This window comes from Phyllostomus hastatus, unplaced genomic scaffold, assembly GCF_019186645.2.
Source record: "Phyllostomus hastatus isolate PE091 unplaced genomic scaffold, TTU_PhHast_1.1 phas_contig_159, whole genome shotgun sequence".
In the NCBI taxonomy this organism is placed as follows: Eukaryota; Metazoa; Chordata; class Mammalia; order Chiroptera; family Phyllostomidae; genus Phyllostomus; species Phyllostomus hastatus.
This window is the reverse complement of record NW_025333640.1, coordinates 6446323-6470883: the sequence shown is the minus strand read 5'-3', so window position 1 is coordinate 6470883 and position 24561 is coordinate 6446323. Positions and strand designations below refer to the sequence as shown.

The 24561-nt window shown below is 41.5% G+C and overlaps 1 protein-coding gene across 3 annotated transcripts in view; it reads right to left on the bottom strand.

Annotated features, from left to right (window-relative positions):
- EXTL3 (exostosin like glycosyltransferase 3) overlaps positions 1-24561 on the bottom strand; it is a 104806-nt gene that overhangs the window by 30443 nt on the left and 49802 nt on the right. For 2 of the 3 annotated variants that reach the window (XM_045830988.1, XM_045830986.1), the window contains exons 2-3: positions 7320-7412; positions 3045-5681 (exon numbers count right to left, since the gene is read on the bottom strand). In XM_045830988.1, the coding sequence (XP_045686944.1) occupies positions 3045-5192 (2148 nt within the window). In that variant the 5' untranslated portion in view covers positions 5193-5681; positions 7320-7412. The remainder of the gene's footprint in view (positions 1-3044; positions 5682-7319; positions 7413-24561) is intronic. The other variant, XM_045830987.1, reaches the window with a different exon arrangement.

Below are 24561 nucleotides of genomic sequence, written 5' to 3'. Positions count from 1 at the left end.
AGCACAAATGGCCCAGCATTTTCTGAAATGACATGTAGGTTCCTGAGTTGATTCATTCAGCCAATATGCTCATTTCAAATTATTTTTCCTGAAGTGTTGCAGGTTCGATTCCCAGTCAGGGCACATGTCTGGGTTGCAGGCCATGACCCCCAGTAACCGCACACTGATGTTTCTCTTTCTCTTTCTCCCTCCCTTCCCTCTCTAAAAATAAATAAAATAAATTTAAAAAAAATTATTTTTCCTGAAGGACTGAAATCTGAGAGATTGCCTGGGAACCACCCTGCTGGAAATTTTGTAAAGATCTGTTAACTATAATGTAACGGATAGGGTACGTCTGCATCCTAGGTAGGAAAATCAGTCTGAGATGTCTCATAATAACACCACTTTTCCACAGGGGAGAGAGTTGCCATTCCCTCTTAGCCCTGATACCTGGGTAGTGCTGGCTCTATGCCCAAGAGGTCAGCAATTCAACTGCTGCCCCAAACACCTGCCTCTCTTTAATAGAAAACATAGTCAAAATATTTAGAGAATGAACTAAAATTCTCTAGTTTGAAACTGTTTCCTGTTTTTCAAGGAACTAGAAAAAACTTGTACCTCTAATATGAGCAAGCTATTCAGAATGGTGTCCGTTTAGAAAGTGTCTGGCATTTCCCACTAGGTATTGTATTGTATTGTATTGTATTGTATTGTATTATATTATTGCAATGAGCTGGCCAGTAATCAGAGAGGTCTACTTATTTCCCACCAGAGTTAAAAGAAAGGATTAGTTCTGGTAAGTTCCCTGACGAATTTCAGTCATTGTTAACGGGGGTGGCATCAGCTCCTCTGCATCCCTATCAAATTCAAAGAAAACTCAGGAGAAATGAAAAACAAAGGCTGCTTTATCATTCTACTTGAGCAGTGTCTACCTTTCACAGAACAATTTTTTTTTAATTGCAACGACGTTCAAAAAGTTGTAACTGAGAAAGTTAAAAAAGTGAAATCAGGAAGAAGTCTATAAAGAAATCTCATAATACTTCTCTTGATATACAAGATGAGTTCTGGGATCAAATATTTTTAGAACCCTACATAGTCTTGAATAGACTTGGATTTTAAATTCAATTAAATAAAATACAAGAAAAGACTAGCAGCAGTATTAAGCAAATAGCAGCAGTAGTACGAAAGAAAACTTAAAATAAAGATTTGCATGGAAAAAAGTAGGCAGCCACAGCTATGACGCCAAGAGAAAAGGATACCAGAAGCCTTGATCGGTGAAGTGAGTTAAAGTTGTCCGCAATACAGGCAACATACACATACTCCTTCAACGTGAAGGAGTAAGTAGGAACCAATAATTGGGTGTCTTTCTAGATCCCATAGTTGTATTATTTTGGATTCCTCTTTAATCCTGACATCAAAGTTCATTACTTTACCCAGGTCACAAAATGACTACTTAATCCCAGGTCAAAACCCATACTTTTCTATTATAATATGCTGCTGTTTAGAAAATACTGGGTTGGACAAAAAGTCCATTTCGTTTTTTCCATAAAATAAAATATGATGAAACATATTTTTCATCAATAACTTTGTTTAATTTGGATATTTTAAGTATGTCAGCTATTTCTCACATGGTATAATGTTGATTGTTCTCAGTTAATGTCTTGATTTGATTGCTATCGACTCTAACTGGTCTACCCGACCGTGGAGTATCATCCAGCAAGAACACTCTAGCAAGACACTTCGCAAACCATGTTTGACACACTCCATCACTCACAGCACCTTCTCCACAGACCACACAAATTTTTTTTGTGTTTCAGTTGTGTTTTCACTTTCCTTGAAAGAATAAAGCATAATATGTCAAAAATGTTGCATACTTTCTTCCATCTTCAATATTAAAATGGCTACACAAAAATTCGCCAATTTTGGTTAAGTTTTTTTAAATGCACACTGAGGACAGCTGTCACAATACAATCTAACAAAACTGTTTCGAATGAAGTTAAAGACAATTAAGCGCTACTAGAGCCATCTTAGCCAAGGGTGGGGGTGGTGGGCAGGGGGACCTTTTTGGCTAACCCAATATTTCACATGAATTAATTCCTCAATGAAATAAATTTTTAAAAAATTGATCAAACCCAAATGTTTCCCTTCCAGACAAATTCTTCCTAAAAACTACACTAATTTTCTTAAGCAAGCTTCTAGCAATATATGACCCACCAGAATTCCTGCCCTTCCTTGTTATCTTTTTCTGGAAAGTACCTGTATTGTAGGGTAAATAATTAGCAGTTTTCTTAAGACTTGCTCTAAGACCTCACATTTAACAGAAATGGGCAAACTTGTAGACTGTCAAATTTACATCAGAAGGTGGATAAACAAAGTACTCAGAACTAAAGCCCTATCCTGCATATTCAGCTCTATTTTTCCTGTAAAACACAGCATCCTCATCATGACAAATAAAGGTTGAGAAAGAATCTAAAAGAAACTACAGTAAAGGTTCAGGATCTCCAACCCCGCAACATAAAAACCCCACCTCTGGTCTTCCAAAAGACTTCCATAATATCCTGGTGAATGACACGGGTTCTCTTCCTAAATCCTCTGGGATGTGATTAAAACTGCAGCTTCTGGAATCAGACATACTAAAGCTCAGCTCCTCCATCCCCCAGCTACTGATCATGACTTTAAGCAAAATAATTAACCTCGCTATCCCTCGGTTTGAATACATATAAAGAAATCACAAGTAATGATATAAGTTCTAGAAATGCTAAATTACAGTGCCTGGATCACAAGTGCTTCTTAAATGCTGGCCTTTCGTCATCAATCTCATCATCACCTTTGTTATCACACAGAAGAAGCCAGTATCAATTTCCGTTCTGGAGAGTCTTAGAAGATTTAGGGAGTAGCAGAGATGGAATGGGCAAGGCCTGAAAGGACTGAAAAGGAAGCAAACAAATTTCACTGGGAAAGAAACTGGATAGGTTAAAAAAGTGTATATATACCTATATACGTATAGACAAGGGAGTAAGAGTGAAATACCATCTCATGCAATAAAACAAGCTGCTCATTTTTGTTACCATGATGGGGACGCCAATGTCAGGCCACAGAAGGTCTTCTGACGGTAGCTTGGGAGAATTCCACACCACCACTACCTTGTTCAGGTAAGGGAGGCCATTCAATCTCTCTAAAGAGTTCATCAGCACTTCCTCCCGCTCATAAGTCAACATCACCACTGTGAACTGCTCCCGTGGAACGTTGCCTCCAAGTGCCGCCTGAAACTCCTTGCCGGAACCCCCAGCTCCGCCACCAATCGGCCGAAAGCCAGTCCCTGAGCCCAAGAATTTGGCCTCGGAGGGTAACACCGGGTCAAAGGGTGTGTGGGGGAAAAGATGGAAAGGCCCTGGGGCAGAGTTCCAGCTGCGGTAAAAGTCAGTGACAGTCAAAGTAAAGTTGCGGAGGTATTTGGGTGAGGCGTACGGAGGCTCAGTCTCCACTGGCCCCAGGTCCAGGTCCCCATTGTCAGCCATGTTGGGGTCAGTCCCAGCCGCCTTGCCTGACCGGTGGGGGATCTCAGCTGCTGCCTCTTCCCGGATGGGAGCGGCTGGGATCTGTATGCGAGTCCTAATCATAGCCAGCACGGTACTGAAAATACTGTCAGCAGTCGAGAAGTAAGTCTCCCAGAGAAAGCGGCCTTGCCGCCTCATAGCCAGCAGGTCACTGTCAGAGAGACTTCGTAACAGGAAGTGGACCTCGGTAACACGTGGCTTGGGCACCACCAGGGCTGCCTCATTCCACTGCAGCATGTCCTGGTAAGGAAGCTGTACTTGCTCCCCCAGCACAACTGGGACAGCACCGACCTCCAGGGCTTCGAAGAGCCGTGTTGCACACCCGGATGAAATCACCAAGTGAGGATCCCCGGGAGTGATAATGAGGGCAAAAGTGGAAAGCTTCAGTAACTCCAAGCGGTCTTCCCGCTCCCCACACAGTGCCCACTCAGTAGGCAGACTGGGTTTAGGCTGGTTTTTGCAGGTAAATTCTACCAGGACCTGATCCAGCTTGCTGTCCTGCACAGCCTTTAGGGTGGCAATGATACGATCATCATAGTCAGCCGGGGGGTCACCCTCCATTTCTTCTTCAAAGGAGCGGGCCTCCTGAAGGCTGGATCTCAGTGATTCAATCTTCTCACCCTGGAAGGTGAAGAGATATTTGCGCTTAACTGGCACCTGTGGTGGGATTTCCATGAAGTTGGGCTCCGACATGGCATGGACTAGTGGCGATACTACCAAGTCAAAGCCAGGTCTGTACTGGGCAGCATAGAACGTGGACTGGGCCACCATGGCACGGCCTGTACTGACATTATACAGTAAGTTCTGTGTGTCTGACTTCCGAGACAGGCTGATGACGACATGGTTGTGTCCATCTGTCCGCCAGTGTGGTAGAGAATACAGCTGCTTCTCCAGTTCAGCAGGCCGCAGAACTACTGGCTCCTGCATCTCTCCCACCAATACCACGTAGAGGCAGGCAATGTCCGCATTTTCCGTAACATAGACGTTGGCTCGTACTGTGGCCTGAAAAGCCTGCTTGACCAAGGGATCCAGGTAGCTGCCAAAGGCAAACTGGTCACTGTCATAAACATAGACTGGAAATCCGGAGGTGAGAGGGCAGCGAGAATAATCAAAACAATTGTGCAGCCGGCAACCTCGTAAGACCTTTGGGGGAGGAAGGCCAGCATCATCCTTCTCTGGGAGCAATCGGATGGGCAGAGAAAGTTTGGGCTGATTTTGGGCCATCAGCTCCTTGTAAGAATGCTCAGTCTGGCTAATGACATTCTTAAGCTGAAGGAGGTCCTGTTTGGCATTCTCAATACTCTTCTTACAGGCTTCGATCTTCAAGTTCAGCTTGGCAATTTCACTGTTCAGCTCTTGCCTCTTGGCTTCCAGCTGCAAGAGCTCTTCACTTACAGACTCACGAATTCGGCAGAGATCCAGCACGTGCTTTACCTCGCATAGCTCATTACCAGCCCGTGGGCCAAAAATCCGCTTGCCGGCCTCATCGGCCTCATCCAGGGTGGTGAGATAATAGTGAGCAATGAGAGGGAAGAAAACCAGAATGATGAAGAGCGTAAAACTGAGCCACGTGAGTCGGATACGGTTGGACCACCGTAACATCCAGGTTTGACCTCCATTCCCCACTCCCCCATTCCGCAACATGGTATAACCTGTCATGAGTTCCTCTGTGGCTCCTGCCCCCTCTGATCACGTTGGGTCACTCGCCATAACCGTGAGTTTGTATTAGACAAAACTCAATCTCTTTTTACTCACACGTTTCCATAAGAGTGAGTGTGCTCCCTGTACAAGGCACCAAATAAAATGGAAATTTCATTTTTCTCAGCTGTAATTGAAATGGTCTCTGACCCTATTCCAGCAGATGTTAAGTTCTGGTTGTTGATCAAAGAACATGTCCTTAATCTTTGTCAAATGGTAAAAGGTACCGCATAGCTTATGAGATGAAAAGGAGGAAGTCCCTGATGCAGAACCCCAGGAAACACATCCTGGAATCGGACAGACTTTTTCAACGGCCATAGCTCTTGTTCCTTGGTTTTGCTGACCAACGACTATGCATAGTCACTATTCACAGTTATGAAGTAGCTGGTCAGGACGGAAATAAATGCCAGCCTGCCAGCCTGTTGTCGATGTCGTCGCCCACAATCAGGCCTGCAAAAGAAAGAGAAGCACGTCAGTCTTGAAGAGATTATGTTCAACAACCCTGCCCTCCCCCAGTGCATTTCTAGAAAATACTTAAATCTTGTAAGATGGAATATTAGCATGTGTCTCACAGAACATTTTAAGTCCACTGTAGGTTTTGCTTAATATGGATATTTTTACATGTGGTTAATAAGAAATGGATAAGGATAAGTCCAAAACCAGCTTCAGTTTTTACACACACATACACACACTCTCACACACCCTCACACACCCTTCTTCCTGTTTAACTGGACGTACAGCAGTATTAGAACCCTATAAAATCACGGTCAACTACATTCGACAGCAGGCCGACATGGCCGCAACAGTGCATTATTTTAGACTCAGGCAGCATCTTTAGTTGACAAGAAACACCTTCTTATCCAGCCTTGGTAGCTACATTCATTCTTAACATGAAAGTCTCCTACTGAACTACTTAAAAACAAAAAAAAAACCCAAAAATTAAAAAAAAAACCTCTTCATGAGCTCCATTTGTTATGTTCAGAGATGAAAAGAATTGAGAACTCCTTAGAGCTTTACCCAGTAGTAGATGCAGTAATCCAAAGACAAATGTATTTCCCAGTTTGCTTCTCATTTATCATCTGTTAGTAGACATCATGTGCTCCTTCTTAGAATATAAATAGTAACTTTGTCTTTTAGAAAGAACATTATACTTAGAAATGAAGGGCACTATTTCTTATCCTTCAGAGGCAGATTTGCTATCAGACCTTAGGCCTCAGTTTCCTGAACTCCCAAAATGGAGATAAGTGCATGAAGATAACGACAATACATTGTGTTGCTATGAAAATAAAGGACAGAGGATGTGAGGGTACTTCGGGGTAATAAACAAGGGAACAACGTTCCCAGTCCTGTTCTCTTACCGAACTTCACTATCGCAAGCTACAGAAGCTTTTGCATGTACTTTCACCTCCAACTCAACATATCTAGAACTGAATTCACAATATTCTGTGCCAAAGAATACTTCCAATTTCATACCCTTAACATGTGTAAAACACATATAACTGTGGGACACTCTAACGTCCTCCTTGATCTCACGCACTTCCTTTAGCCTGAGAGATGAGACACAGACAAGAGCAGGGCACCACCAGAAGGCAGCATAAAGTAAGTAGTACTTCACCAGCACTCACTGGCTCCGGCTTCTACCTTTGTTGAGGATAAATAGCTATGAAAGGTTTGATAGTTTTCTCTCCCTTCAAATAAAAATTAGAAGTTGATGACAATATTACTAGAAGGCTTGAGTAAGTTGAGCAAGAGATAAAGACAGCAAAAACCAAACAATATAAGTCATGGAAAAAGCTAAATTTGGATGATCTAAACTTGGATAACTAATAGCTGACCAAATATCCCAAAGACTGTAGGTTAATATTTCCACATTGGTTCCACATTTAATATTGGTTTAGTATTAACCAAATTGGTTAATAATGTGGAAATATTAACCAAAAAGCACTGTCCTTTTAATTCAGGTGTTAAAATCTCTCTCTAAAAGAATATTCTCTGCATTTATGATCAAATCATAACAAAGACAGAGTGGACTGGAAGAAAACAGGAAAGGTATAATCAAGCAGTTCAACTGAGTCACCCCCTTCTTACCACAAGTTTCAGGATCCTTCCTTTCTCTGACTCATGTTGCGTTACATTTTAGCATGTAATTTCTTGACATAGTAAACTCCAGGTCTTGCTGTCCTGACAGAAAATAAAAAATGGCATGCTATTAGAAAAATACTTAATAACCAAGGTTCTATTAAAGAATTTATTTTGTGTCCACTATGAAAAGGCTTCCCTTATGTATACAAGGTGACAATATTAATGTCCAAAGAAAGACAGACACTTAAGTGAGAAGGCACATGATTAATAAACACACTGGGACAACAGGCATAAACTGGCACTCTCAAAGGCAAACCATCCACAAATGTGGTTATCTATTTCTGTGCTCTAAGAGGGAATAAGTCAAAACACTAAAATAAAGAAGTATACACTGAGACATTTACAGAAGAAATGATTTAGCAGGAATGGGCTTTGAAATCCACAGGGCAGGGGTGGGAAGTGCTGGAGGTGCAGAGGAAGCCAGCCAGCTGGGAACTGCTGGGGCACTGGCGGGTGGGGGTCCGTGAGGGTGCATTCCATACTGCGCTCTCTGCTGTGGAGATGTCTGAGTTTCTCTTGTTGAAGGCTCAAAGGTATATTACACAGGGTCTAAACAAAACGTTTTTAAAAAGTCATTTGGAAACAGACTATATTTCATCTCATACTGCTAGTGCCACCAACTTGTATATAAACAGCTAGAAGTAGAAACAAATATTCTAATGGAAACCAGTATTTCAATAGTGATTGAAAGAATTTATCCCCACCAGATTCCCAAACAAGATTTTACCAAAACAAGATGAAAGTGTCATTAACATCCAATAGTATGAACTCTCTTTTCTAAACAGCTAATTAAATTAGTTCAAGCACAAAAGAAAAAGAAGAGCCCTGGCTGGTGTAGCTCAGTAGATTGAGCTTGGGCTGTGAACCAAAGGGTCGCAGGTTCGATTCCCAGTCAGGGCACATGCCTGGGTTGCAGGCCAGGTCCCCAGTGGGGGCCACACGAGAGGCAACCACACATTGATGTTTCTGTTTCTCCCTTCCTTCCCCTCTTTAAATAAATAAAACCTTAAAAAAGAGTTTTAAAAAATAAAATGGAATGCTTATTAAAAATAATAAATACTTTTTTAAGAAAAAAAGAAAAAGAAAACCCTCAGTATCTCTTTTGTCATTCTCCGGAAAATGACAGTGAAGGTAACAGGATGTAGGAATAAATGTCACTGGAGCACTGATAAGGAGCGATCGCTAGATTTTTACTTCTAAAGCAACGTAACACCTTACCCTCAGTCATCTGCCGCAGCACTGAATGCCTAACTTGTCAGCCTGCCCCTGCATTGCATTCCACACACAGCAACCAGAATCATCCTCTCAAAACATGAATTAGACCACAACTCTCCCCTCCTTAAATCTTTCAAAGGCACCCATTGTACTCCCAGGCTCTTCATAACCAGCCCCTCGCCGCCCACCCCGCTAATCTCATTTGCGATCACTGTTCCACTTGCTCCCTCAACTCTAGCTACATGGGCCTCCTTTCAATTGCTCCACAATACCAGCTCTTAACTGCCTCAGAACCTTTATACTTACCGTTCTTCCAGTCTCAAATGCTCTTCCCTAGACTTTTCTCTGGTTACTCTCATCCTTCTGACCTTAGCTTTCTTGATATTCCCATTTAAAGTAGCCTTTCTTCCTCGCCGACGCTACGGAGGGATACTGCTGCATGGTGGATTCACCATCTGTCTCGCAAGCTGGACCTGGTCCAGCACAGAGGCCGGTTTCCACAAACCCCCTGAGAGGCTGTCTGATGGTAACTGATGTTCACTCTGACACAAATCAGCACCCTTCCCTTGCCTCCTTCCCTTGCTGCTTCCTGGAACAGGTTGTTGTCCTGACCTGGTCAAGCAACTGAAGTAATTTCTGTACCCTGCAGCATCATGTACTAGTACCTGTGACTATTCCCCCCTTCACCTATATAACTCTTTGGCACCTGCCAAGCAGCGCAGGGATCCATTGCATCTTGCAGCTGCCCAAGACACATCTGGTCTGTAACTTTCTCTCAATGACGTCAATGAATTACCAGACTGGAGTAGCCAGCCTCTTTCACTCCCTCGCTGCCCTCCATTTACAGAGGTAGACTTTCGCTCTCATGGCTTTTCCCTGGGTCTGCGTGCACTAAAAAACACTTTCTAGCATCAATCTATTGATTTTCTTTAGAGTACTATCTTTTCATTTATTTATTTATTACCTACCTTCCTCACCAAAACCTAATCCTTGAGGGCAGGAAACTGTCTGGGTGGATCACCGCTGCATCCAAGTGCAGGGCCTGCCACACTGTGAGTGCTCCGTAAATACCTGGTACATGAATGAGTTATATCGCGGGTCACATCTTCGTTCTACAAGCTCTCTGCTTTTCTTCCCTTGACTTCCCACAAAACTCTACTTCCTGGTGTTTAACCTATTTCCTTGACCTACTCTCCTGTTGTGCTTTGCTGGTACCCAGTCTTCCTCCTGTCTCATATAGAAAGTGCTCCCGAGGCTTTCATCATCATCCAGTAATGAACCCAATCACGTAAATGGCTTCAGCTACCAAAGCTACTACTCCAAAGTTTTTCTGCTTTGCCCTAGTAGACCAGTATTGCCAACGTCTGAAGGATACTTCTCCAAGGATATATCATGGTTACTCTGTGACGACTGCAAAAGCTTCCTCTTTCCAATAACTTTCAGTTCCGCCCGCAATACTACACTCTTGCAGTCTCATAAACTAGAAACAATATGATACATGGGAAAGAGTATAGACCCCAGAACTAACCAGACCTGAACCAAATCCCAGGTCTGTAAGCTATTAGATGGTCGATTAACCTTTCTGAGATGCCGCTTTTTCATCAGTAAAAAGATAACACTCGTGTTCAGGATTGCTATAAAAATTAGAAACAGTAAATAAAACATACTCTACACAGCATCTAATACAATGCAGGTTAATACATATGTGTAGTTATATAAATATATTAATATATGTGTAATTATATAAATATATATTTATATATAATAGTAATATGACCTATCTCCTGGCTTTTATGTCATTGTTGACTGACATTTTAACTCCACCTTGCTTTTATGCTGAGTATTAACCCTTATTATTAACAGAATTCATGCTTGTTTAGATTCACCCATATATTTACCAATTTCCTTGCTCAGAATTCCACTCCTTTTGTATTTCATTCCTTCCCTCTGGTTGTTGCATTTTCCCTGACCTAGTTCCCTCAGTGAGAGTCTGTTGGTGCTAACCTCTCTATTTTATCAGTAAATCTTCAATAATGATCTACCAGAATATACAATTCTAAGTTAACAATTCAATTCTTTTCTTAGACCGACACTGCAGAATCCTCTGGATTCCATCACTGCTGCTGAGAAATGAGATGTCAGTCTAAGTAGTGTGCCTTGTCGATAATCTAACTTTTCATTCTTGCTCTTCATTAAGATCTTCTCATCTTCGGAGTTCTGCACCTGTCTACATGTGGAATTTGGGGCGGGGGGGGAGCAGAGACACTCAGCTCTCATTGTACTTTGATTCTTGAGTGCTTTCTGATTCATGTTTCCCACTAATCTAGAAAATTCTCAGCCACTGTCTCTTCAAATATCTACGTCCCTCATTCTCTTCTTCTTGAACTCCTAGGAGATGACCAGATATCAGTCCCATCTCCTCTTTCCATTCTCCATGCCTTTAAACCTGTGTTTTACATTTTCTCTTTGTCTTCTGTGCTATCTTCTGGAAACTCCCTCAGATCTATCCAGTTTAGAGGTCAGGAGATTCTTCAGTAAACAGAAAATAAGTATTTCAGGTTTTAGGGATCACATACAGTACATGTGGAATATTTTCTTTTGTCTGTTTTTTCTTAACAACCCTTTAAAAATGTAAAAACCATTCTTACCATGCAGGCTATAAAAAACAAGCCACAACCCAGATTCACCCCACAAGCCACAGTTTGAAACTCCTGATCTACTTCATTAATTCTTCTTCTGTATCTAAGCTGCTGTTTACCCTGCCCACTGGGTTTTAATGTCAGTGACTGTTTTATATTTGCAGAGGCTCTACTGGCTCTTTTTTTTTTAAATGCCCTATTTTTATGATGGCACCTATTCTCATGTTTTTTTATCCCTTCTCTTCACGTGTGTAGGTTGTTTAACCAGCTGATTCTTACTTAGAAGGAGTGGTAGAGTGTTTCCTCGCATGGTTGCTAATTCTGCATTAAGTTCACTTTGGGCAGCGCTTCTATTTCTGGGAAACCTATGTGGTCTGGGTTGGGGATCTGTCCCTCTGGAACAGTTTGTGTTTTCCAGTCACTTCTGCGCCGTCACCCACCTTAGACCACTTTGCTTGTCCCAACCCTACCAGTACTGTACAATTTATAAATTTGAACAAAACCCCTATGAAGGGAAACTCACAGTCATGAGTTCTCAATGGTTATTCGTTTCAACAACCAGTTCCGAATGCACGAGAAGAAAACCATCTGTGCGTGCTCACGGCCAAATGTGTTTCTGGCCCGTCTACTCCTTCAGTGAAGGTTTAGCCCTTTGAAAGGCCACCCTCTTCTCTGGCGCCTCAGCACTAACACTCACAGGCCCAAGGCTTTTGTTCCTGCCTCCGGGAAAACTAAATCGCAAGTCACTTGAGACTGGCAAACACCCTCTGAGGCTGTCGCATCAGAATGCTCTTCATCAGACTGCTCTTCAGCGTCGCAACCCCCAGGCTCCCCTGACCCCACCTTACTTGTTTTTATTTTAACGAGCTCCTTGAGAGCACAATGTGCATGTTGTAGCAGGGGATTTTTATATGTATTTATCTAGTCTGCTGTTTTGCCAAAACCAGAGATCTCCTCCAGTCTTTTGTCTATGCATGACTATGTATCTGCTGTCCTTTTTTGTAATCTGATTTTTTCACTCGCATTAAGAACAGTCTAACATCCCACATCATTAGACAGTCTACTACATGATCACTAATAGTTGTGCATCATCCCACAAAAGACCATAATTTACCTAACCAATCCCCTTTTGTTAGACATTTAAGTTTTTTCCAATTTTTCATTGTAGTCAATGCTGTAACAACTATTCTTGCAGCTATCTTTGCAGATACCCCTGCTTATTTCCTTAGAATTTTTTAACGTGAAATGCTGGGTCAGAGCAAGAAGATCTTACCATCTTTAAAATTACTGTCTACTAGAAAGATGACCATTCATCCTCCCACCAACAATCCAGAGAGCGTCCATTGCCCAACAGTGCGCCAGTCACAGTGTGACAAAAACGGTTCTTACTCCCCATGAATCCATTTGCTCCCCTGTATTTCTCATTCACTCTGCCGTGTACTTTGGTTGGAGTCATGACACTAGTTCTCACCAAAAGAAATGTGAGCACAAGTCACGTGTCACTTCTAGTACAAGGCAGCTAAAAACAAGTAAGGACTCTTCTTCCCACCACTGGAGAGACTAAAAGCAAAAAATTCTAAAACTTGAAGTGGCAAGAGAGAAACCACTCATACCCCTGAGTCACCGTGAGAGGACAGCCACCACCCCACATCAAATTGTGAAGTGAGAGAGAAATAAACTTTTATGTTAAGTCACCAAGATTTCTGAGTCTACTGCTAAGGTTAAGCATTAATTAACTTAATCCAACTGAATGTCATATTTTAAAAATCCTCACTCGAGGGTATATATGTTCACTGATTTTTACACAGAGACGGAGGGGGATGTGGGGGGGGGAGGGAACACCAATGTGAGAGAGAGACATCAATCAGTTGCCTCCTGCAAGTGCCCAGATCGGGGCTCGAACCCACAACCTAGGCATGTGCCTGACCAGGGAACAAACTGCAACCTTTTGGTGCACTGGACAGTGCTGAACCAACTGAGCCAACAGCAAGGGCTGAATGCCATTTTTTAACTTGACAGTTTATTGATAAAATGTCATTCTATGTTTTCATTTACCTTCTTTATTACTGGAGGTCAAACAATTTTTGTTCATTGATCATCTGTATTTCCCTTTTTTATGTACTACCAGTTCACATGTTCTGCCAATTTTTCTATTTTTAAAACTGCTCTCTACCGCATTAGTCCCCTGATTACATCAGTCTTCTGCCTTACTTTCAAGATCCTCCAGGTTTGCTCCACCCGTCCGCTCTGTGCGAACTGGGCCGTGCACATTCAAATCGTGACACTTTTCAAGCACTACCCCATGCATGAAAGGAGCTGGCTCAAGCGGGGCCTCCTCCAGTCTTCCCATAGCGCTCCACAGCAGCCTCACTGACCGACACGTGGAATGACATTCCTCCTCCTTTCCACTCACCCACTTACTCTAAGGGGCCATTTAAAGCCCTACCTCTGTCATAAAGCCTGCTGCAGCTACACTGGATTTTTCAACTCTCTAAACCCCCAGTATCAGGGAATGCAGAACTTCGTTGTTCATTAGTTTCATTTAAAGAATTTATTTCTCTCCAGTTAGATTAAAAACTCCTTACAGGAAAATACTATTTTTATCACCACTTTTGAAATCCCTCTACAGAATACCGCAGAGTTCTGGGTACCAGGTAACTGCCCAACACATAACGATTGTTGAAAGTCTCAGTTTGCATTTGCGTTCTCAATCAAGTTTGAGATTTGGAGTCTATATAGTCTTGGTTCAAGAAAAGTAAACATTGTAAAATAAAAAGAATTCCACATCTAAGAAGAGGTTTGAAGGCCACTGGACATACAGCTAGACTTTCTGGCTCAGGACACAACCTTGAGAATTTAAGAATGTTGCATCATTTCTTCCTATTAATGATATTGAAAATCCCTGCCAGCCCTGGCTGGCATAGCTCAGTGGATTGAGCGCGGGCTGGGAATCAAAGTGTCCCAGGTTCGATTCCCAGCCAGGGCACATGTCTGGGTTGCAGGCCATAACCCCCAGCAACCGCACATTGATATCTCTCTCTCTCTTTCTCTCTCTCCCTTCCCTCTCTAAAAATAAATAAATAAAATCTTTAAAAAAAAAAAAGAAAATCCCTGCCCTGTCTGGTGTAGCTCAGTGGATTGAGCATGGGCTGCGAACCAAAGCATCGCAGGTTCGATTCCCAGTCAGGGCACATGCCTGGGTTGCAGGCCATGACCCCCAGTAACCGCACATTGATGTTTCTCTCTTTCTCTCTCCCTTCCCTCTCCAAAAATAAAATAAATAAAATCTTAAAAAAAAAAAAGAAAGAAAGAAAATCCCTACCTACATCCAGGGTTATTTGGGGACTGAATAGGACATAGTACAAAAATGTGTGGACTACAGCTAAGCAGTGCTGACAGGGAAATCAACATATGAAACACTTACAATAAAAAATAAAAACAAAGTCTCAAATCAACAACCCTACTACTCTAGAGTTATCATAGTAGAAATTCTACCTTAGTTCTACTACAATAACCCTGCTATAGGATTACTGAGTTATAGGCTAGCTCCTACTTCAAGAATGTAAAAAAGAATAAAGCAGAAGCAAAGAAACAATAAAGAGCAGAAATCAATGAAATTAAAAAAAGAGAGAGAAAAATCAGTTAAAGAAATTGTGGAAAGCAGTATGGAGTTACCCAAAAAATTAAAAACGAAACTGCCTTATGACCCAGAGATTCTCCTTTTGGGAATTTATCTGAGGGAACCTGAACCACTAACTCAAAAGAATATAAGCACCTCTAAATTCACTGCAATGTTATTCACAATAGCCAAGACTTAGAAACACCCCAAGTGTCCATCAGTAGATAAGTGGGTAAAACAACTATGGTATGTTTACACAATGGAATTCTACTCATCTGTAACAAAGATAATTTTACCCTTTGCAACAGCATGGATGGACCTGGGGAACATTATGCTAAGTGAAATAAGCCAGTCAGAGAAAGACAAATACCGTATGGTCTCATATGTAGAATCTGATGAACAAACTCAACTAACATGCAAAATAGAGACAGACTCGGAGACAGAGAACAGGCTGACAGCTCTGGGCGCAGGGGATGGAGGGGTCCAGCACAAAAGAAAAAGGACTCATGGACGTGGACAGCAGTGTGGTGATTGCTGGGGAGAGGAGGTGGGTGGAGGTGGAAGAGGATAAATGGTAATGGAAAAAAAATACAATACAAAATAAAGAAAGAGAGAAAGAGTTCTGACAAACCTGCAAGACTGACACAGAAAAAGAAAAGGGAAAAGACACAAATTACCAACACCAGGAATGAAACAAGGACTATCACTACAGCCCCTGCAGATGTGCGGGCTCAGAACCAGTCACCCCAAGATATGCCTCTGTGGCATGCCAGTCCTTCTGAGCTAAGGGCAATTTTAGCTTCAGGCTCAAGAGTAACTTCTGCCCCTCCCTTAACCACCTATAAGAACTTTAATTAAGAGCCTTGCCCATAATAGAGATTATCAGAGATGACCTCTTTTGATCTACCTATAGGGCAGGGTGGAACTTCTATTTACTAAACACGTTCTTCTTACCACCCTGGGATTATCCTTTGAAGCCCCCAAGGCGCATTACCTCATCCCCAGCTCTCGATGTCTTCTGTAACTACTTTCCCTTTCTATCTTTGAACCTCTCCTGCATGTAGGGCCTCTGGCTCTCTGGTGCATACAGGTTTGCATTACAAATGTATGTATTAAATTTGATTATTTTCTCTTGTTAACCTCCTTCAAGTCTATTTGATTATTAGAACAGCCAAAGGAAACTTGAGGGTAGAGGAAAGTTTGTTCTTCCCCAATACAGGCATTAAAAAGATAATATGGGAACACTATGAATAACCCCACCCAAATTTAACAACTTAAATGAAATGGACCAATTCCTTAAAAAATGTAAACTATCATAATTCCCACAATATAAATTATATAATTTGGCCTGTAGCTATTCAATGAATTGATCTCATAATTTTACAATTCCCAGAAATCTCCAGTCCCAGATGTTTTCAATGGAGAACTCTACTAAATGTTTCAAGAATAAACACCTATTCTATACAATCTCTTCCAGAGAAGGAACACTTCCAAGTTCACTTTATAAACCTAGCATTACTGTGATACAAAAACCATACTAAGGCAGTACCAGATAAAAACAAAACAAAACACCCAACTATATGCAACTATCTCTCATAAATATAGGCATAAAAATACCTAACAAATTAATGAACAAAATTCAATAACATATAAAGAGAATTAAATTACACTGCCTCTAAGAGAGGAGTGCTAAATAGGAAAATGCTTTTTTAATGTAGTTAATCTTATCCAGAAGCATGAAAGGTCTCTCCATTCATGCATACCTTCCTTTATTTCTCCTACCAGTGTTTTGTCATTCACTCCACCCCACATCCCATATTAAGTTAATTTGTATCTTATATTTTTTTCTCACCCATTCTCTTGGTTGTCCATCCCAACAGCTCTGTCTCCAGTTCCTTTCACCACTTCTTAAATACAGTTGTTTCTCATGGGCTTGTCCTTCGCCTTCCTCTTTCTCTGTTTTCACTACTAGAGCTTGCCAATTAGCTTCAATTAGCTGCCCTAAATGGAAACTCAAATTTACCTCTCTAACCTGGACCTCCCTCCTGAGCTATCTCTTACAATGATGAGCAATACAAACATCCACACCTTAGTGCCCCAATGGCAACAAAGGTACGTAATACATGTAAAAAGCTACTGTTTCAGGACCTGAAGGAATGACCCACCCTGTAGACCACAAGCAATCCAACTGTTGTGCCCCAGGAGGCCTGCAAGCAATCAAGGTGGCAGCTGCCCAGGACACAGATAAAGAATCTGTAGTCAAGCCCTGGCTGGCGTAGCTCAGTGGATTGAGCACGGGCTGTGAACGAAAGCATCACAGGTTCGATTCCCAGTCAGGGCACATTCCTGGGTTGCAGGCCACGGCCCCCAGCAACCGCGCATTGATGTTTCTCTCTCTCTCTCTCTCTCTCTCTCTCTCTAAATAAAGTCATAAAAAAAAAAAGAATCTGTGGTCAGCCAACAAAAGAATGCTAGGGAAACTGAACTGCAGCTTTTATCTGATTAACCTTTTCTCTGAATTCCAAACTCCTTACCTACCTTTTTCCTGGATTCCAGACCCCTTACTTACACTCTTTTTCTCCTTATAAAAAAGGTCAGCTTGAAATGAAAAGATGGTCTTTTAGATACAGATGATACATAATCTACTGTCCTCTCAGATTGCTGGCCATGTGAAGTGCCTGTAGAGCTAGAACCCAGTCTCTGTTTATCGGTTCCAGTAGTGACAGGCAGCACAAATGCCAACTCTCCCCACTTCAGTTACAGTAGTGTCTTCTCCCAGCAGAGAGGAAAAACATTTTCAAAATGTTTATCCACAGTTAGAGATTCATCATTCAGATCATGGCTGATGCACTCCTCTTTACTCTTTCCCTAGTCAAAAGTAATGTTTCCTCATAAATGGAAAGCAGAATTCTTGATCTGCTACCCACTCACTTAAAGGCTGAAAACACACTGTGTTCCTGTAAAGTTAAAATGGTAAATAACTCAGAAGTCCAAGCAGTAAGCTGAGAAGTCAGCTGGAGAAGAGCTGCAGTTCAGAATTCTGCGTATACCACATTCCCCCTTCATCTTCTCAGCGCACCAAGGTCCTCTGCCATCTCCTCTACTCTGCAGAATCTTCTCATATTCCTTATCACAAAGGCAAACTCTGTATCACGGGAGCATTACCTGTGGTCAGGACCTTGCTTTCAAGAGTTTTTTGACATAACAGCCATTCTACTGACTTTTCACTCTGACACTGAAACTTCCTTTCATGGACTTGAGATATTTTTCTGTTAACTTAGGGGTTAATGCCTTTCAAAAAAGTTGTATAATTTTCTTCACACAAAAGCAAAACTAAACTGACCTGAAGTAAAGCATTCTATGGAAGAGAAAAAGAGCAGAGGGAAGAAATAAGGGAGTTGCTGTTACACATTACATCTGAAAGACTAGAAGGGAAAATGGGGAGAAAAAGAGAGAAGCTAGACACTTTCCAGATGTTCCGAAATGAAACTGACTGACTTTAATATTTTATTTTATTTTATGTTTTAAGATCTTATTTATTTTTAGAGAGAGAAGGGAAGGAGAAAGAGAGGGAGAGAAACATCAATGTGTAGTTGCCTCTTGTGCACCCCCTACTTGGGACCTGGTCCGCAACCCAGGCATGTGCCCTGACTGGGAATCGAACCAGCAACCCTTTGCTTTGCAGTCTGGTGCTCAATCCACTGAGCTACACCAGCCAGGGCTGACTTTAATATTTTAAACAATTATAATAGCTAAAGTTATTGAATTTTTACTGTGTGTCAGGTTAAACCTATCATACACCTGAACATCGCTAGTTAAATCTTCACAGCAATCTTGTGAAGTAGGCACTGCTACTATTCCCATTTTGTACATAAAGAAACCAAAACACAGAGCTTAGGTGATGTGCCCAAAGTCATCCATATTGGGTAAAAGTTAGATTCAAATCAAAGCCCCTCTATCTCTAAGGCCCACACTTCCAGTGTCTTAATCATTGTGGTAGCCTGTGATATTAACTCAAGGAACACAGCGCACACGCACATCACACCAAGATTACTTCAGATTATCCATGTTACTGCTGCCCCACTGCAGCCACGGACAACGAGTAGTTAAAATTAAAGCACATAGTAATACTACTCTAAAACCTAAAGCTGCCACTATAATCATAATTAAAATATTTATCTATGTGGACAAAAAAAGGGCTCTATACTAAACCAGGGGAGGCCTGCGTGGTGGCCTTACAAACTCAGAGACTGGAAGCACCCACATGGGATGGTCTGAACACGAAAACTCCTAACTAAAAGCAGGTCATGGCAGACAGTCATGTCCCAGGCCCGTAGCTTCCTTGACAGAGGTCAGTCTTTACTGTAAGTAAGCCCGTCTATTGTCCTGTTGCATCTAAGATAACATACCTCTGAAATGTAGTAGGAACATGCTTTTGAAATATAAGAGTAATCTTCTTTCCCAGACCCCTCAGGGCACAACCGCTGCGCCAGAGCACAAGACCACAGAACCGTCATCATTATCTTGTTCCCCAGAGACCATCTCTAAGTGCTGTCAATGTTTATTAACTATCCTGTACCCATCAGTGCGAAAGTACATGTTTCTCCATTTTGCTGTCATCCAATCCCAGAAATTTCTCTGCTTTGCTTTCTCCCGCCTCCTTAAATCTACTGCCAGTGGATTTCATACAACCCTCCTTAAGGGTATTTTCTCAATCAGTTAAGATTTTGCTTCCCAGTAATTGTCATCAGTTTGGCCCAAATGAACTCATAAAAATTCCCTACAGTTTTGAACGTTTCTTACGTTGACATCTGCTAAACAACAAAATACTCAGAGGTAAGTATCTCTGCCTGTGTTCCTATGACCTACCTGTGCAACTGTGCATGTGTGATACTATCTTCTCTTTTTCATTTAAGCCAAAATTGGCCCATCAAACAGGCACAATTCCATTACAACCCAGGTGCAGGTTCTACAGAACTGTATGTGCACTGTAACTGTTACTCCACTGCCCACAAGCCCTTCAAGTTGGGTAAAGACAGTTCTGTACAGAAAATCATTTCAGCAAGGTTGCTGAAAGCAGTATTTCAGATGTTTGGTTTTGTTTTTAAATGCAGACATCCCAAAAGAACATCATTTCCTGATTCCTTACTAAGCATAAGCATGACAAACAGCCTGTTTTGGCAAAGTAGTACCTAGTTCAAAAACCTGGAAGCACTAAAACAAAATTCCCAACACTATACTATCCTTAAGACTCTGATTTCTCTCTTCTATTCAAAATAACAGACTATACTTTCAAAGGAAGCTAAAACAGCAGATAAAGAATAACTTGTAAGAACTGTATTTAGGCAATTTACAATTATAAGAGACCAAAGCCATGTGTTTTTCAAAATACAATAACCACTCTTTACTGAATAAATTTAACCTAGTTTTAAAATAAGGGAAATACAGCCATACTTCAGAGATACTGCCGGTTTGATTCCAGACCTCCAGAATAAAGCAAGTTGTAATCTTTTTTGCTGGTGGAGGGTCTTGCTTTAATTTGTAATAAATAAATGAATGAATGAATGAATGAATAATAAATAACAAAAAAACCCACAACATCTGTGAAATACAATAAATCAAAGCTCAATAAAACAAGGTATGTCTGTACAAAACCTTCAGCAATTAAACCCAGGAACCAGGGAGAAAGCGGACTACACACCGACATACTGAGCTGAGAGTGAAGACTGCGATACAATCACAGAACCACAAGAGTTGAGCCACCCTAATTATTACAAGGCGTTTAGAAAGGGAAAAACCAGTATTCTTTGGGCTCAAGAGCACATTTCTAAGTACAAAGACGTTCCAAATGTCACTAGCAAGCAAATCACTGTAAAATACACAAAAGGAACTCATCAGTAAGTTTTAAGCATTCTTTCCACTGCTCAGCTGTGTACAGGTAGTAAAAAGTAAATCAAGACTACTGATTAACCTAGGTCATGTTTCTTCAGCAATAAACCTGAACCTGGACATCTCACCTCCCAGGATAGATCCTATAAGGACCCATCTTCTGTTTTCCCCTTCCATCAGTTTGATAACATCCCACAAATCCAAATCATACTGTCTCATCAGTCAGTTTTCAACTAGAGTTACAATTCAGATGCACAACTCAACTAAAATTTTTTCAAATGGTAAACCCAGGCAGACCCACCCAACATTAACCGATTCAGAATTCCTAAGTATGGGGCCCAGGTGCCTGTATTTTGACAAAGCTCTCAGGTGATTTTAAGCAGAGCACACAACTCTAACATAAAAGCATTGGTCTAACAAAGAACTAATGACAACCCCCTGACTGATAACATCTGAATCAATGTAATTACAACTAAATAAGACAAACAACAATATATCTATTTCACACATGAAGTCTACAGACTATACCATACACCTTTGGAAAATGTGGAGGGTAGGAGGAACTTTCCACTTGTTATAACTATGTTTATATTTATATTGTACTCGAGGTAACACACTGTACATATGTTATCTCATTTAATCCTCCATCAACCATGGGGGGGGGTAGGTATTGTTATTTCACTGACGGATAAAGAAGTGTGAATCACTGAGGCAGGTAAAGCTTGTTCAAGGCCGTACACACAGCAAGCTCAACTGAGGTGCCCAGATACGAATCCAAGTCTGTCTGACCTGTACTCTGCTACTCACATATATTTACTACTTATTTACTTAAAAGACTAACTTTGTCTTCAATTTACAATAAGCATGTATAATTTTTGTAGTTAAGAAAAATATTATCTCACTGCAGTCACTTTTAAAGTGCAGCACACTGTGCTCCAGCAAACATATGAACGATAAGAAAGTAAAACAGCCTCACTGCTGATTCCGAGTTTTAGTGATACAGAGAGAAGATCTAACTGGCTTTCACACCACTAAAATAATGTCTTACAGATATAGAAATGAGGAAAGGCTAGAATAACACCCAGGGTGTTCCACTGGAACGGGAGGTATCAGTCTGGATTCATGACCTAAGGTGGCTCCTTGAATAATTTAATTATCAGCTGATTTCAGGACTGGACAAGTAAAGTAAAAGTGAGCCTGGAAAATCTTTTTTTAATTTATTATTTATTTTTAGAGAGGGAAGGGAGGGAGAAAGAGAGAGAGAGACACATTAATGTGCGGTTGGTTGCTGGGGGCCGTGGCCTGCAACCCAGGCATGCGCCCTGACTGGGAATTGAACCTGCGATGCTTTGGCTCACATCTCGTGTTCAATCCACTGAGCTACGCCAGCCAGGGTGGAAAATCTTCTTTTGCAGAAAGAAGATGTACTCAAAGAAAAGTAGGGTATATTAAAAAAAAAAAAAAAAAAAAGACAGAGAATCCAGTCTGAAGAGCTCCAGCTCCCACTGGATAAATCTGGGACACTATGGCTATCTAAATAAATAAATAATACCAAAAAATTATCTCCCAACAAATACCAATACCAAAAAATTTTCACCCAATACATGTTGAAACCATGTATTCATATTTAAATAAATGATTAACTATGTAATGAGGGAGAAGGAAAAATTATTCATTTGGAGTACAATTTTCCCAAATAAATATACCGGAATGACAGAATGATGGAGATTTTTTAAAACTGCCATTTAGTGACAATCAAATTAATAACTGTTTCAAGAAAGATTCAGCAATGAACGCTAAGATTCATTGGTACAACGCTGATGAGAAAAAGGGAATAAAGATTATCTATTGTGAACCCCGAGAAAGAAGACGCCTACTGAGAAAGGCTCCTAGTGGCTCACTGGTCTCCAAGTTAAAACCAGAGCCCAGCTGCTGATTCTGAACAAGGGCCTCTCACATCAAGCGCACTTCCGAGAGAAACCTGCACTGGACTGCCCGCCTGCACTGTGTGCTCCATATCTGCAACAGCCCTTATACAGGAGCTCCTGGAATTATATTTCAACCTGCAGGACTGAGACTTTCACTATCCAATTGGAGCTGCAAAGCTATATACCCTATGGGCATCTTCACCAACCAAGCAGAGTGGCTCCATTCTGACCAATTAGGACACTGCCTTATGGACCAAACTGTGAGGATTTTAAGTCCTCATCTGCATGAGAACAAACCAATCAGGGGCCATGGACAGGGCCTTTTATCTACAGGGCCTGGCAGAAGTAACATCACTGAGTGTGGTTGGTAGGGTACGTGACTGTCTCGCACAAAATGGACAGCAATTTGAACATTTCACCTAACATGTCATAAATAAATATACACATTTGTAATAGTATACACATTTGTTTTTCTCTATTTATTAAATAATTATTAAATATTACACGCTTATTAGGGGCATTATTTGTGCCAGACCCTGTATATAAGCCAGCTCCTCTCTGGCTCAGAGACCACATTTTCCCTTTCCACAGAAGACTGCCTTTACCTGGCTGAACTGAAGCACTGGAGATGCAACACAAAAGATATCCTGCTGAACCGGAGCAAAGAAGAGCAGGCGGAGTGGGGCAAGCAGGGCAGAGCAGAGCGGTCTAGCCAGAGAGGGGCCGGGCTGCAGTGCTGCCTGGCAGCTGTGCGGCTCCGTAATTGAGCTGTAAGACTACTGAGCTGCTCCACAGCTGTGCTGTTCTCACAGCTGTGCTGTCTCACAACTGAGCTGTTTGCACTGAATAAAGTTTCCCTCATCACCACACCCCAGACTGGGGATTCCTGTTGGCATTGAATACTCTTACAACTTACAATTTAATAAGTGTTAAATTATGTGAAAATAAAAAGTTACAAAAATGGGAAAAATAATTAAGTACAGCACACTAGATTTTTCGATAAATAAGGTGACAATTAGCTCCTGGAGAAAAAATAAAGTCAGATTCCTACAGGAAAAAACAAATCCAAAACTAAGTCCCAGATGGATTCAAGCGGTAACTATAATAAATTAAACCATAAAAAGAACAAAAAGAAAACATACAAGTAATTTGATCTCAAGAAAAGTACAGCTGCTTTTATAGCAATCCAAGCAGAAGCAGAACCCCAGTGGGAAAAAACAGATTGACTACATAAATATCAAAGGCTTCTATATAAAAGAAAAAGTTTAGGACTTCCGGTCAAGATGGGGGCGTAGGCAGACAGGGCTCACCTCTTTGCACAACCACATCAAAATTACAACTAAAATATAGAACTACCACCACTCAGAACCATCGGAAATCATGTTGAATGGAAGTCTGACAACTACAGAATTAAAGAAACCACATCCATCCAGACTGGTAGGAGGAGCACAGACACAGGACAGGCTGGTCTCTCACCCACGTGTGGTGGATAAAAATTCAGGAAGGATATCTTGGGAGAGAGGAATCCTATACCAAACAGCCAGCCCAGGGTTCCAGTGTCAAGAAGGTAAGTCCTCACAACTGCTGGCTGCAAAAACCAGTGGGGATTGAGTTGCTGGAAGAAATTCCTGGAACTCCAAGCAGTTCCTCTTCAAGAACCCACACACAGACTCACCTACTCAGACTCATTCCCTCCAAGCTTCAGCACCAGCATAGCAGCTAGAAAGGCACCAGTGCATATAGGGAGAAACTGAAGTGTCTGGCATCAAGGCCACTAGAGGCCATTGCCCGTTTTCTAAACACTCCCCCCACAGAGCTGGCAAGCTGGTGCCATATCAGAGACTCCATCAACCTGGGTAACCCTGTTTGACCCACCCTAGACATCCTCAGAGACTCCG